The sequence below is a fragment of the Haliotis rubra genome, unplaced genomic scaffold (assembly GCF_003918875.1).
Source record: "Haliotis rubra isolate DU_JTF1 unplaced genomic scaffold, ASM391887v1 Scf7, whole genome shotgun sequence".
Taxonomy (NCBI): domain Eukaryota; kingdom Metazoa; phylum Mollusca; class Gastropoda; order Lepetellida; family Haliotidae; genus Haliotis; species Haliotis rubra.
This window is the reverse complement of record NW_025767412.1, coordinates 3797664-3814636: the sequence shown is the minus strand read 5'-3', so window position 1 is coordinate 3814636 and position 16973 is coordinate 3797664. Positions and strand designations below refer to the sequence as shown.

Below are 16973 nucleotides of genomic sequence, written 5' to 3'. Positions count from 1 at the left end.
AATCGGTTATGGCGTGAATCTGCCTTGGTCATGTAGAACTGAGCCAAAAGGGCCCACTGAAAAATTGCCAGGGAGAAGAGGTTGTGTTGCCTTCCAGTATTGGTAGAAACGTGTCCTAGCCCGAGAAAGTCAATTTGAATACTCCACTTTGTGTATTTTTGAAGGACATTGGGTAATACTGAGATTTATTTGCTTACTCATTCACGCTTCTGCATCAAAACCCAAAATCCATTCGCTGAACCACACATACATAAATGTACCCACTTAACCGCCCCGAATATTCGTTCAGTTGCGTACTTACTTGCTTGCCGTAAGAGGCGACTACCGGGATCGGGTGGTCAGGCTCGCTGGCTTGGTTGACACATGTCATCGGTTCCCAATTGCGCAGATCGATGCTCATGCTGTTGATCACTGGATTGTCTGGTCAAGACACGATTATTTACAGACCGCCGCCATATAGCTTGAATATTGCTGAGTGTGGCGTAAAACTAAACTCACTCACTCACTCACTTACTCACTAAACCCACCTTCTCGCCCAATGACTCTCAATCACTCATCGGCTTCAAAACGGAAAACTGCACCATTGGTCCTACCCACAACAAAAAGACACTCACTCATTAGCAAACCACCCACTCACTCACTCACTCCCCCACTCCCTACAGAAGTGCATAAATGGTACACGATAAATTGTTTTTCTCTTACCACACACAGAAGAACATCAATGGTACATATTACATGATACTTTCATTATTACACACAGAAGTGCATACATGGTACATGTTATTACAATGTCATGATTCTTTCATCACTGCCCAGAAAAGCGCGAACATGGTACTCGATAAATGGTTCTTTATCAGTACATCCGAAGCGCACAAATGGCACATTAAAATGTTCTTCCATTACTGCATTCTACAAGATTTATTTGACACGAACGAGTCCGAATATAGTAATTCCGTCTGGCTGAATCCACAGTGTTAATCCCCGAGTTGGTGTAAGTGGGTGTTGGTATCACGACACTGTTTGCCTTGGTTCGGTCAGTGTTATCAAGCATCTGGCCAATGCCGGGCGAAGATTCACACAACTCTCTAGAATGTCCTCCAGTGACGATACTGTCTTTTTTATACAAAGAGTGAAATGGTTTGAGGTTGTCATGGTTATGTGTAAATATCCGCATTCAGAAAGGGATGCTAATACAATATTATTGTGGTAGGTGAGATTTGTAGAAGGACAAATGAGAGCTGGTATCACATCCAGAAGAAGACGCTTCAAAGTAGTCTGAAGGATATATTTTGAACATCTTGAAGCTTGTATAGGTGACGTCTGCCAATAATTATGTACATAATTGTATTGTTTGAGACCTCATGGTTGAATGATATTATAGGTACGCATTATAAAGTCGATGATTACCATAATCACAACTTCACCATAGGCGGATCCAGAGGTGGGGTAAAAGGGTCCCCCCCTTTTTAATTATTTGCCCCGAAAGTTTATTAAACGACCATTGACACTCTCGTGAAATCGGTTGAAAATGAACTGTGAATCCCCCACACCATTTTGCTCGCTCGGTCAACCATCATACATTAGATGTTCATTCAACCAATCTAACCAATCACTTACCCATTTATTTCCCCACTCACTCACTCACTCACTCACTGTTCCGGTCATTCCCTCGCAGTCATTCACTGTTGCTCACAGTTATTTGCCTAGTCCACTCTTCTCTCACTGACCCGGTCATTCCCTCAATCATACAATCATTCCCTCACTCACCCACTCATTCATCACTCACTTACCTACTCATCCAGTCAACCCCTCACCCATCCGCCGATTCGCCCCATCGTTCTAAATATACTACCCATCAAAAGTTTAGACTCACTTAAAGCACTCACTATATGTTATGGGAACTTAGGGGAACCATCTGCAAAGCTTATGCAGATGAATTGCACAAGGATCATGCATCAATTTTCTGAAAAGCATTGTGCAAATATCTTGCATGTGAAGAGCTGCGTTTTAACGTTTTGTTAAGAATTCACCAATTTTCACTGTTTCATAATTTATTGAACTCATGAAAATCATGTTTTCAACGCTACGAATGTGTTTTACAATGCATTAGTTCATGTGTAAACAGTACCTTTAAACATTATGGAATATGTAGCAAAATCTAGTTTAGAACAGTTGACTAAAGTAAGTGGCTAGTTTGACACCAGTGAGTCTAAACTTTTGATGGGTAGTATACAATAAGACCTCAAGCATAAACATGTTAATGGCGATATTCAGCAGAGCAATTCTTGTTTTATTCTCCAGGTTTGGTGCACAGGAAAAGCGTGTTCGGCGAGACTATCAGCCAGACCGTGCAGAGTCGCGCGGGTACCAGACATTCCATCCCCAGGCCAAGTCTCCCAGAATTTAACGTTCAGTCGGAGCATTTCCGGTCAGACCTTCGTCGACCAATCACAGTTAGGAGCAGCAAACCCAGTGCTATGATCAATACAGAGAACACACAAGCTGAACCCAGGTGGACTATTTTAAATGGGTTTACACCTCGTTCCCATGGTAACAAGAGAACCGATTCCAGAGAGAATATATTGAAAAGCAAGGAATCATTGCCAGATGTACAAGGCTGACGACATGTTTGTACAGAAATAGAATAGTGGTTGGATTCAACCAAGATGTATGTTTTTATCAGGAGTGCAGTGAACTTGCGTAGTGATTACCATACGTTCTCCAGATAATGCTTCAGTAGATCTTTGTTCCGGGGTTTATTTGAACGTTTGCAACAAGACATGTATTTTTGGATTTGTCAAATTTCACTCAGTCTTGAAATATTATTAAATTGAAACTAAACATCGATAGTGTACACCTACATAAATGATCGTGCGCGACCCTGGGTGGTCAGAATGAGCTACCCTTTGACTGACGTGTTTGAGATTTTTGTCTAAATTTCGAGTGCTAACTTTTCTCCTCGTTTATGTTGACCCCCGTCACACAGTTGGAACAGTGCTGTGTGCGGCCTAAAACATTACTCACCTACTTTCTCACAGGGCAACTGCTTCGCTTATTTTTATTCACTATTCATTCATCTAAACATACAGGCCCACAGCAGATGTCTATTGCCAACTGTTTTCTACGCGTTAAATTATCTCGTTCTGTTAAAAAGATTACTTGTTCAAATAATGAAAATTTTTAATGATCGCCTATTTTAAGTTTTCGGTACTCTGTTGAATCCGCAATAGAGTGTTTTATTCGAACCGGAAAACAAACTGTATATATGTATATAGGTGTCTTCTTACAATTGACGTCCGCGATCAAACATACCCTTGCATAGCTTTCAACGAAATTTTGTATTTGAATATGTAAATATATTTTGCATATGTACAATTTAGCTCGGGTTAATGTTGCCCCAGTGTCTGATAAACAAATAAACACCTGTTTGATAAATGTGACAGTATTTTTTTGACCGTCACACGAATGACGAAAATACCAGCACCTGTACCAAACCGCATAGAAAGAAAGGTTGAAATCATGATTGTACTCTGGTCATGCTGGTTGTGCGTGGTGTGAAATCAAAATATCACAGAAACGAAGTTCAAAAGTAGAACAAAAAAACCTCCCAAAGATAATCATGGATCCGTAAGACAACACTGCTTTCATATCAGACATGGCTATATCAGGAATCGACTATAATTACCACTAAAGTATATCGGAATCTTTACCACGATGTCTTTTAATCACCATGTGTATAATGGATGGCAAATTGTTTATTATGCATACAATACAATAGACTAAAAAAACGCTTAGTACCTGAATATATATAATTTTGTTCTTAACAAATAAAACCATTTAAATTGAGGAGCCCCATTGAGATGTGAGATTCAGAACCTAAGGAAATCTAAACTTGCTTTATTAAGAGGAGGGCTCATTGCAGTGGAGGGCTTGGCTGTAGGGACAATAATGTGGTTCAGGGACTGTGAGGCAGACTACATTGCAGGGAGGGCTAGGCTGTAGGGACAATAATGTGGTTCAGGGACTGTGAGACAGACTACATTGCAGGGAGGGCTAGGCTGTAGGGACAATAATGTGGTTCAGGGACTGTGAGACAGACTACATTGCAGGGAGGGCTAGGCTGTAGGGACAATAATGTGGTTCAGGGACTGTGAGACAGACTACATTGCAGGGAGGGCTAGGCTGTAGGGACAATAATGTGGTTCAGGGACTGTGAGACAGACTACATTGCAGGGAGGGCTAGGCTGTAGGGACAATAATGTGGTTCAGGGACTGTGAGACAGACTACATTGCAGGGAGGGCTAGGCTGTAGGGACAACAATGTGGTTCAGGGACTGTGAGACAGACTACATTGCAGGGAGGGCTAGGCTGTAGGGACAATAATGTGGTTCAGGGACTGTGAGACAGACTACATTGCAGGGAGGGCTAGGCTGTAGGGACAATAATGTGGTTCAGGGACTGTGAGACAGACTACATTGCAGGGAGGGCTAGGCTGTAGGGACAATAATGTGGTTCAGGGTGACTGTGAGGGACAGACTACATTGCAGGGGAGGGACTACATAGGGAGGGCTAGGCTGTAGGGACAATAATGTGGTTCAGGGACTGTGAGACAGACTACATTGCAGGGAGGGGGCTAGGCAATGTAGGGACAATAATGCAGGGAGGGCTGGTTCAGGGACTGTGAGACAGACTACATTGCAGGGAGGGCTAGGCTGTAGGGACAATAATGTGGTTCAGGGACTGTGAGACAGACTACATTGCAGGAGAGGGCTAGGCTGTAGGGACAATAGGGACTGTGAGACAGTTCAGGAACTGTCATTTAGTTCAGACAGCATCAGATTTCAGGCCTAGGCTGTAGGGACAATAATGTGCAGGGACTGTGAGACAGACTAATTGCAGGCGCCGACAGGTGTTATAAATAATGTTGTTGGCAGGTAGTTATATAATGTTGTTAACCAAGGTGTTCAACTAAGTTGATGCATTTCGCAGACTACATTGACTGTGAGGACAGACTACATTGGTGGAAGGGTCATGAAGACACCGTTTATTACACAAAGATCTTGATAAAAGATGTGATAGTCTTGACTCAGCAGGAGGGACATAGAACGGACATAACTTGCAATAGCCTTTTGGCATATATTGCTCTGATAAATAACAGACAAATTCAAGTAAAAATAATCATGAATTTTCAGTACTAGTGTTTGCTAATAAAAAAATCAATTCTTGAAGTAATATGGTCTGATTTACCAGATACGTTAGTAAATCATAACAGTCCTGGGAAGATAAGATTCTCATAGCGTTTTCTACTGTATTTATATACTTATCAAGTACATACTGATACCTTATACCGGAGACAAATCGGCCGACTTGTTGAAGGGTAATTTGTGATCGTCCAAACAGCGGGAATATTGGCGGATGAGAGACACCCACCGAGTGTAGATTGTTTGACAAGTACTAGTGTTTCCTGCAAGTTGACGGATTACAAGACCTACCTGAACACCGCTTCTTTAGTATTTTGTAATAGCGACGTTCCATTATAGATCCTTGTACTGTTGTCAAGCAGTGGTATGGGGATCTATATGGACTCTTCGCCATTACAGTATAATGGGGATATTGTAATTCATAAACGTTTTTTCTACTTTGGCACCCATTGAATCATTCAAACAACGCTTCTCTATGTACATAGAAGACATGCAGATCAAAGTGAAAGATTATGAATTATTTGATACTTGTAATAACCCGTGTAATCATAATGAGATCAATAAAAAGTATAACCGCCGATGCTTCTGTTGATATTCGTCAGAAGTGTGGGGACGGTTGAGGTATGATGTGTCTGAGATGGATCGAACATTTTGGTTTGAGAAGATTCCACCCGCCCTCATTATGTGGGTGACCATCCCAGATTCGTAACTCAATCGAATTTCATTCTCAGCTCATTGGTGTACAATCCAATCTGCCTGTGGGGCGCTAGAAGGTTAACAGTCACATTAGTATCTTACCATTAAATCCTACCGGGTACCCCATTACTGCTGGGTAAACAGAAGTACACTTCAAAGTCACACACACACACACACACACACATACATGGAGACACCCTGTGTAGCCACAAGGGGCAGCCCTGGAGAATCTTCAACGTCAGTCACATTACTACCTTTCAGTCAAATCCTGCTTGGTACCCCCTCACTGCTGAGTAAACAGAAGTACACTTCAAAGTCACACACACACAAATGGAGACACCCTGTGTAGCAGGATGGGGCAGCCCTAGAGAATCTTCGACGTTACAGTCACATTACTATGTTTCAGTCAAATCCTACCTGGAACCCCTTTATTGCTGAGTAAACAGGGTGGGACAGCCCTAGAGAATCTTCAACGTTCCTCAGCCTTATCTGATTTGTGTCCTGTTCGCTGTACACAGCACCATGTCCCCAGACTGACCTATATCAACATGATGCGTAGATCGATGCTCAAGCTGTTGATCACTGGATTGTCTGGTCCAGACTCAATTTTTTACAGACCGCCGCCATATAGCTGGAATATTGCTGAGTACGGCGTTAAACAACCAACCAGCCAACACCTCACCCCCATGTATATACATGGATGTCAACTCATTCAATGGAACCGACTTTGTGTAGACATACACGGTTTCCAGGTGTGCAAGTGCCCCAGACGCAATTCCTATTTTGATTTTACCATACATTCCCGATGTTTTTCAGGTGAACAATTGACTAGCCATTGCATTTGTTTATGACGGGTGCCACTGGTGGGGCAGGATACGCTCGCCTTTTCACGAAAACCTGGTATGGTCACTATTTGATAGTGAGTCATAAACACTAGGGGTGGGTATTGCAAAGGATTTTCATATTGCGATATATTCTTGATTTATAAAGCAAAAACACAACAAAATCTCTATGCTTGATTAAGCTTTAACAACAACCATGTTGTTTAATCATGACAAAATAAAAATGTAAATAATATTTGGCACAAATGAAACAAGGAAGTATCCGAACATTTCCGAGTGTTACGAAGTTTTCCGAATGCATGTCGAAATACCGGTTTATGATCAGCGTATCGCAATACGTATTGTTTTCATGTCTGAACCGGTAAATACCGGTAAACCGGTTATATTGCGCAGCCCTAATAAACACATGCTCTGTCATCGTATCTCGTGGTGTGAATCATTAGATTGTCTGGTCCAGACTCGAGTGTTTACACACCGCGTCCTACAGCTGTGATACTGCTGAATGCGGCGTCACCAAACACAGACTCATGATATAGTCAGCTCCGACTCTGCTTTAGGAGATAGCCTACGGATATGGAAAAGGTTTTATCGTTTCTGTTTACCGAAAACATATCCCCTAGGGCGTGAGGAACATGGTGCAGGTGCAGCATTTGGATGAAGAAGCATCTTTCTGAAACCGTTTCCCAGTTTATACATATGGCCCTCGCTAAAGGAATGCCATCTAAAGCAGATCAATATGACAACCTTGAAAGACGTCATACCTTCTGTCAAATGTTTAATTGCCAATTTCTCAAAACTGTTCAGTTCGATGTCTCTCATGTTGAAACAAGGTGCAGTGACGTTCAACTAACCATCAACAGTGAGATATATCCATTCAAGGGCAAACAACTCTTGTCAAAACCGGGTTCGATTTGTTATGGGGACCGTCCCAAAAGTCCACTGATTCATTTCTTGTCAAGCAATAATAAGACAGTGTTGTGTAATTCAATGTTGATTATCAAACAACACATCAAAGGATTTGTGCTGAGGAGAGCCATGTGGATCAGTACGTACATTAAATCGCTAAATATTTCAATACATCACCGACACGTCTTATACAGTCCCTCCTGGCTATATTAGCAGTTTAATGTCCAAACACTGCATTTATCTAATCGATGCGTTTCTGTTTACAGCTGTATCCTTTTTATGACTCAAGAATGTTACTCACTGAATGCGGGGGGTTTATGCAAATACCACCTTCACACACATTCGCTAAAATGTTTCGATCTTTGTTGAGAAATGTAAATAATATTGAATACTTGCTTAGAACGTCATCACCTGTATCTACAAACACTTAGCTCTGCCTATGCGGCAGGCTGGGCACAATCCATCATTGTAACAGTTTTCAAAACAGGCCCTTTCTTCCAGGCTAAAAAGATTACAATACTTTTCAGGTCAACGAACTGTCTATTTTTCTGATATTTTCAAAAATGTTTAAAGTACATGTACTTCTTTCAAATAATATTTAGAGAAGATGGAGGACAGTATGCTATGTTCTGCGACGCTAGAGTTACAGATGCTTGTGGATCTGTGTTTTCTGTATATAAACCGATTCAAAATATTCATAATAAATTTCTTTTGTAAGATTACGATTATATCATGAGCATACTTAATGACTCTTAGATACAAATGACACCAGATGTTCGCGATGAATATAGCATATTCTACAAAAGTTGTGGTAATGCTGTCTGTCTGTAATGCTTAAACAGTTATATTTATTTAGCAGCGACAGCTCTGCAGTGGGATATGGACAACTTTGAAATTTGGTACAGAGAGGCGAATTACCTGTTTGTTACACAAGCAGACTTGCAATGGAAATATTTTGAGCCTCTGTTGCGCTTTTGTGTGGATGGTCAACATTTTACCAATCTCATGGTAACTCTCAACAAATATCCACGCCATAGTGTGACAAGTAGGGAGTGTTATTTGGGTATTATACGTGTGTGTGTGTGTGTGTGTGTGTGTGTGTGTGTGTGTGTGTGTGTGTGTGTGTGTGTGTGTGTGTGTGTGTGTGTGTGTGTGTGTGTGTGTGTGTGTGTGTGAGAGAGAGAGAGATTGTAACATAATGTTGCAGTTGCGTTACATTCCTTCTGGGGCGGTGTTTTAGCCTAGTGGTAAAAGTGTTCGCTCGTCACGACGAACACCCGGGTTCGATTCCCCACGTGGGTACAATATATAAAGCCATTTCTGGTGTCCCCCGACGTGATATTGCTGGAATATTGCTACAAACGGCGTAAAACTAAAACTCACTCACTAACTCATTACATTGTTTCCATTAAGTCTCTAGGTTCATAACATTGTGATTTAACAATTAACAATCAATTGTCGGAAATAATTTACAATCTGATGTAAGCAGTGGTGATGAAATTTCTATATTGTATTACTGATCGTGTTGGAATTGCTACATTTAGCATCTGATGTAAACAATGATGTGGAAATTGCTACATTTAGCATCTAATGTAAACAGTGATGTGTGAATTGCTACATTTAGCATTTGATGTAAACAATGAATTGGGAATTGATACATTTAGCATTTGATGTAAACAATGATGTGGGAATTGATACATTTAGCATCTGATGTAAACAATAATGTGGAAATTGCTACATTTAGCATCTGATGTAAACAATAATGTAGGACTTGCTACATTTAGCATCTGATGTATACAATGATGTGGAAATTGGTACATTTAGCATCTGATGTAAACAATAATGTGGAAATTGCTACATTTAGCATCTGATGTAAACAATGATGTGGAAATTGCTACATTTAGCATCTGATATAAAGTATGATGTTGGAATTGCGAAATATTCAATGGTTTTGAGTGAAGAGTAACCATGAGTCTTCAAGACCAACCATAGTCTTAGCCATAATGCTTCCACTGATATCATAGTTTATACTGTCATTGTAATTGTACGGTCATCGAAGTTTATTCGGCCACTTTACTTACTTCTTTGCCTGAATTTGTATCTATTTGTAAACCTAGTAAATTTCCTAATGCAAAAGATTTGAATTGTTGTCATACATCAATTTTGTTGGTTTCAACGTTAACTGATATTTTTATTTATTTGTTTATTTTTGTTGTTTATGTCCAAACAGATTCTAATAAAATCGCCACGTCACAGCGTGAAATACTAAGAATTAGTTCCTCCGAATGAGGAATATTTCGTCAGTGTAATTCAACATAAAACGCTCGACAAAGGAATTAGGGACTCAGTGCTATCAAAGACAGAAAAAATCGTTGCCCCTTGTATATCACAGGAGATAGAAATAGCTAAACGAACGCATTGAGACAACAATTGTCCAGTGTACTAGTCAGTGAAACCAAACTTCGAAGAACTTACTGAAACCTGAAGTTAACCTCTGGAGTGTTTATCATGCCAAATACGTGTGAAAACGTTTGCCGATCAAGTTGGAGTAGGGCTTAAGTGTGTATATAAACGTAGACAAATGTTCCTCGATGGACTTTAAGGGTAAATACAGGCGCCTTATCAAATGGATAGACTCCTTTGAAGGTGTTTCGTGTATAAATGACCTGGTGAAAGTTGCCTAAGGCAGTTGCAGCAGTGTACAAATTTAAGCATGCCATGATACGATGATAGAACAGAGGAATATATTTGTTATGGCCTTTAATGTATACGGTTGTGTTGAAAGGCGACAGAGAAAGGTAAGGCATCACAGGTGATGATTCACTAAATATCTACCTTTCATCTAACGAATCGTAAACCCTAATAAAACAGTTTTTTTAATTGAGTTTGTTCGTTGTTTGACGCGCAGTCAGCAATATTCCAGCTATATGACGCCGGTTTTTAATACTCTAGTCTGGACCAGTTAATCCGGTGATTGACATCACGAGCACCGATCTATGCAGTTAGGATACGATGCTAGTGTCAACCAAGTCAGCGAGTCTGACCACCCGCCCCCGTTAGTCACCTCTTACAACAAGCGTAGGTTGGTGAAGATTAGGTGTAACCCGGACCTTCACGGGTTTATACTGAGAAATGAAATAGTTAACTTTTGCGTTTAATTGAGTAACATATTGGCAGGTGGTATTTTTGGTCAATTTAATGGCATTTTCAATGCTCAAGGATTACATTCCCGACGGAATGCGCATCCAGAGGATGACAGAAGATCGAGGGGTCTGCAGTTTCCGGTCAACCATCCTTCTCAAACGAGTACATGTATATAACTGGGCGATCTGGGCAGGAGAGTTTTGGATAACATGCGTCTAACTTAATGTTATCACTCATAAGGTGCAATGATGTAGCGTGCTTAAAGTTGAACACCCGAGTTTAGTATCTACCAACTGAGATCATGACTTTTTGTGCATCAAATTTGAAGACAACTCCAAACCGATTCTCATAGAAGTGCACTGGTTGTCCTGTAAACATGCCTTGCTTTCTAATCCATAAATCTACCAGTGTCACATCCTTTTTTACCTCATGGGGGTGAGGACAGAGACATTCCTTCCCAACAATGCTGTTCCAACAATGCTGTGAGGGTCAGGCTTGCCGGGAGGGGGGTCGGGGAACGGAGGAGGAGTCAGTGTGGATTTGAGGTATGTAGGAAACATTTCGGAGGTAATAGTTATGTCAGTCTTCATGTTTTTGTTAAAGTTTTAGATGGTGTGAAATGTTTTTTCCGTTTACTTTAATCCTTCAAATTGAAAGAAATTCCAAAAGGGAAATTTGATTACGGCTTTGGATGAAATCGCATTCCTTTCTAAAGATGTTTCTGTGAAAGAAAAGTGAGCTAAATGTATTCCCAAATATAGGAAGTCATTCAGGGAATTGATCTTGACTATCACAAAGTACGTCTTAAAACATCGTGAAGTGAAGAATTGTTTATTAGCATTTTAAGTATTGTAAGATAATTTATTATATGGATTGTCTTTGGACTGTTCTGCAACACATAACGATGTCTCTTAGGCAAGACCACCCATCTCCTTGGGGATGGTAATACTTAAATACAATGTACATTCACTTCAGCAAGGAAACAATTACAATCAAAAAGAAATATTGTACTAGCTATAATGGCACGTGTACATTATTGAGTTTGTAACCACGACATATGCCAGTTGTACAAATGTACTAATGATGACATCCTTATTGTACAACAATAAGGATGATACATTTACATTCCTGTGTACAACCAACACCTAATCAGACCATCCTATTATACTTATCATGATGTCATACACGTTCTGTTGACCATAACTACAGAGAATGTGGACATTTAATGACTGAACGTGTAGTTGAGACTTCTCAGCTGATGTTTTGTAGCAACATCTCCATCACACAACGTCATTTCATAGCCAAGACTGTGTTTGTCCCCGTTTCTTCTCAAAGCATCAAGTCAGGATCTGAAAAAAGTCACAATAAACGGATTTCGGAACGCAGAACTCCAGGAGGATGACGGCAACGCTGAGTAGAATGATGAGAATATTGTTGGTGCAAATAGTAAAAGCTTCACAAGTGCATTTTGTGCCAAGTCAGAGAGACCTTTTGTATTGTGACAGGTGTTGCTGTCAACACTGATGTGCCTCAGTGCACTTCCAATGTGCCTCAAAGTTGTACGTTATATAAATATACAATGTCATGGCCAGGAAATAATCAGTCTCGTTTATTCACCCAAAATATTCCACGAGGAGTAAGTGAGTGAGTTGGGTTTTACGCCGCCTTTGGCAATATTCCAGCAGTATCACGGCGGGGGACACCAGAAATGGGCATCACACATTGTACCCATGTGGGGAATCGAACCCGGTTTTCGGCGTGACAAGCGAACGCTTTAACCACTAGGCTACCCAACCGGACTCTATGAGGAGTAAAGGCAAAATAAAGAAGATCAGTATATTCATAGATCACTGATGATACAAAGTGTTCACAAAGTATAAGAGTTTTGTTTTCATGCTCATTTTCATAAGAATCCAAAAAGTCAGTGCAAGTAATACTTAGTTTTGACCATATTCAAATGAGATTCCATTTGGTGTATTGTGTCAATAGCTCTGATCATATGGATGAACAACTGTTACGTGTTGACTCCAGAGTTGAAACTAATCAAGTTAAACTGGAATCAGTCCGTAAAAAATGAGTGAGTGAGTTTAGGTTTACGCCGCTCTCAGCAATATTCCAGCTATATGGCGGCGGTCTGTAACCAGTCTGGACCAGACAATACAGTCATCAACATCATCGATCTGCGCAATTGGGAACCGATGACATGTGTCAACCAAGTCAGCGAGCCTGACCACCCGATCCCGTTAGTCGCCTCTTACGACAAGCATGGGTTACTGAAGATCAATATTCTTACCCGGACATTCACCTGTAGTCACAACAAAGAAAAGCGATATATTTCAAAACTGTATTCTGAAATTAACTAAACTTATTAATTAATACAAATCAACACAAATCTATTACACTGGCAGTACAAATCCAAATGCAGTAAAATACAAAAGCAGTGATTATATCCATAAAGACAGAGATGGTCTAAAACCTGGTAAGAATGATCGCCACACAATCGCTGGTCTTTTTTAGATGTGATGTGAGATGCGAGAGTAAGAGTAAGAGTAAGCTACCCCTACGTACCCCAGAGACACACTCCAGAAGACTATAGTCTGTTTGGCTCAAAAGCGAACCGATGAATTGCAATATAACTCGAAAACTAATAAACATAAAATATTCAATGACACACTGATCATAATAAAAACGTCAGACCAAACTTCACTATTTGTTACGAGGGAGGAGTGCAGAGAAAGGGACAGCTAGGTGTGCGAGAAAGGATGGAGACATCACAGCACAGGTTAATGAATCAATAACTTTGTCGGCACTTGTGCACGTGCTTCTCTAACACCTGGCTGTCCCTTTCTTTTCACTCCTCCCCCGTAACAAATAGTGAACTGTGTCAAAATTTTAATGAGAGTTTGTTAAACAACTTTTTAAATTTTAGGACATAAATTCTGCAAAGAAATCACAGAGTTGGTCTGATGTTTTGATTATGATCAGCGTTTCACTGAGTATTATATGTTTATTAGTTTTCGAGTTAGATTGCAATTCATCGGTCCGCTTATGAGCCAAACGGACTATGTAATGGAAATGGATACAGTTGCGTTGCAGTACCCCGTAGTACCTTCCAGGGGCTCCTTTCACGAAGCAACCTTTACTCCCATTCTTTAACATTGCACTAAGGTTACCTTAGTGACTTACGACCACCTTAGTGCTTTGTGAAAGGAGGCCCAGAACTCTGTCTAAATGTAGCACAAGTCTAAATATAGCACACCACTGCCCCTCACTGACTATCTACAAGTGCAGTGTATTACACTTGGAACATTGTAAACACAATGAATAACACAGCCACTGAAACACCAGGTTTTCGCATAAAAAGGCCAGTAATGGGTTTTATTTGAGAACCTGTTGACGATACTGGCACTGAGTTATTATTGTTTACCTATGAAGTGTAAAATTTCAATAATGTGTCTTACAACTACAAACATGAGGATGACGTCATGCTTGTGTAGATTTTGCGTTGGGGTTGATGATGACTGACAGACTGAGTTTTTTTAGCTTTTAGCAATATTCCAGCAACATCACGGCGGGGGACACCAGAAATGGGGTTACTGATGATATTGAATTGACTCTAGGTTGGGCGACGTTATATATGTGCATCTCTTCAGGTTGCCTTTACCTACTGTCATCACTGATTCCATATAACTTGCATCACTATGTTGTCTGTTTAATTTGTTTCGGCAGATTATCAAGTTGTTTGTGAATACGTTGGTGTAATCTTGGTGATGCATTGGCACCGTAGTTTGTGTTGATTTGGTGACAGTGTTGGTATGGGTTTTGATGTTAGCGGTGAGGTAAGTATTGTCTCTGACGAAGACCCCTGTTTAGTGTCGATATGACGTCAGGGCATACCGAATAAACTGGTGATATAACACAAACAGCTGTTACTACATTATTGTTGAATGCATCACAAGTCTCCGCGTTAAGAAGACAAAACATGTTAAAAAAGATGGCTATCACCAAAACGTGATGCGTCAAAAAGTGTTTACTGAGATCGGTTTAACAAATCAAAGTAAATATGCGCAATGCACAATGTTAGGATTAATCAATTTCAAGAAATTTCAAGCAGTTTAAAATAGCCGAAATATTCTTGGCAGTTACCCTTGCTCATGGTTAAAAATCATATCTGCAGTAAAACACGTGTTCAATTTCCAAAAACAACGTGTAACAAGAAAATTGCCATCATACATTACTTTTTCACAATTTCACACAATCATGAAATATGTTGTTTCTTTTCAAAATCTTTTTACAAAGCATTGATACCTTTCCGATTTTCGCAGAACTATTTCAATGTTATAAGGTCATGTTATTTTAAGAAATTTAAGACCGATGTTCAAAATACTTGTCCTGTACTACTTCCTGGCCCAGACCTTGGTGCTGCAACTATAATTAATGTCTACCAAGGTCATCGGAACCTAACACAGGAACTCGGAAGACGTTCCCAAACTGGCTTCCTTGCCTTGGCATGTTTAAAACAATCCCAATTCAATCAATTTGTTAATTAATTACAAATCAGGTCATGACCTTGGCTCTGCAACTGTAATTAATGACTACCAAGGCCATCGGAACCAAACACAGGAACTCGGAAGACGTTCCCAAAATGGCTTCCTTACCTTGGCCTGTTTAAGACAATCCAAATTAAATCAATGTGTTAATTAATTACATATCATCCCAGAAGGTCTCCCGTAGGGCTCCTAGTGCTCAAAGGTCCTTTACCGCTGCTCCAAACCAAGTCCAATGTCAACATAAGACTGTATACAAACGCGTCTTGTTGGTCTAATTAAAGACAACAGATTGTGGACGATTCACACGCAAAGCCTAAATACTTACAACACGGGTTAACATAACTGTCCACCGAAATTGCCCCGTGGGGTGTCTCATGACGTTGCCGATGTGTATCAAATGCAATGCCACTGTCTTAATTGAAGAAGCAACGTTTTATTTAGCTAGATGTTTGATGACCGATGATTGATCAGCAGGGGGAACTGAGTGTAGATGATGGTCCCTGTGTTCAACGTCTGTAGCGTTAGATGGGACTAGACAATATTTGGCTTGTCAACCGCGGGGAGCATCTGTTGACCAGCGTTCAGTCATCGTACATTCCAGCCACTGTGGACGTGGACGACTCGGCGTACTTCTACGTCGTCAGCAATATCCCCGAACACGTGGGTCTCGCAACACGCCATGTAATTAGACTGGTCGATGAAGATCTTAAAATGTGAAAATATGTGTTCAATCGTTGATACACTGAGAAAATAATGAATCACATCACATATTCATGCGCTGAGAATCTCCATACAAGCGTGTTTGCCCCAAATTTTAGTCATAGTTTTGGCGTATGCGTCAGATACCGAAGTAAAAACACTCAATTACTATTTTGATACATATTTCCAAAGGTCTTTGAGATATTTTACAGTTAGCAACAGGTGTTATGACTCGGCCCAGAAGGTTCCATGAAAGCGATGGGAATTCTAAAAGTACATCTAACTTTTTAATCACTTATTCATAAAGTATACCCAGATACATGAAATTGTGTTCATGGGGAAAGTGCTTCGTAATTTGTCATATAGCTTGAATAGTTGAAATAGTAGTAGGGTTATAATAAATATAAATATTGTAAGGTATCAACAATTATGATTATCTGAACAATATTTTAAGAAAAGAAGAGAGGTATATTCCTTGATATACATAAGTGGGTAATTAGTGCGATTCTTCATGGTACAGGTGCATTTGTGCATTTCATGGTACAGATGTACAGTGTACAATGGTTGTACGCATTTCGATTAAAATACACAGCAAGTGGCCCGAACCCAAAAGCATTCAATGAACATTAAAGCACAAGGCTAAGGCGAATAATAATGTACAACCTGACAAGTATTTTTCCAAAATATACAAATAGCGTACTATTTTTTTGTTTTAATAGTGTCTTTTGTTCACCCGTAATGTCTGCATTAATAACACCAACAGGCAAATGTTCCAGGGAATAATACAATTCCACAAAGCGATTTGGTATTAGTTTGTCATACATCTCAGTATATCTAAAATTATAACATCACTGGATCTATTGCTACAGTTAGCAGAGACATTTCGAGGTATTAGGTGAGAAAGACCTTCAGACGTGAAGCGATTGATCATTACA

The 16973-nt window shown here is 40.1% G+C and overlaps 1 protein-coding gene across 1 annotated transcript in view; it reads left to right on the top strand.

Annotated features, from left to right (window-relative positions):
* Positions 1–4016, top strand: part of LOC124258668 — a 37459-nt gene extending 33443 nt beyond the window's left edge. Inside the window, exon 4 of the mRNA XM_046692743.1 lies at positions 2302–4016. Coding sequence (XP_046548699.1) covers positions 2302–2621 — 320 coding nt within the window. The 3' untranslated portion in view covers positions 2622–4016. The remainder of the gene's footprint in view (positions 1–2301) is intronic.
* The last annotated feature ends 12957 nt before the right edge of the window (positions 4017–16973 follow it).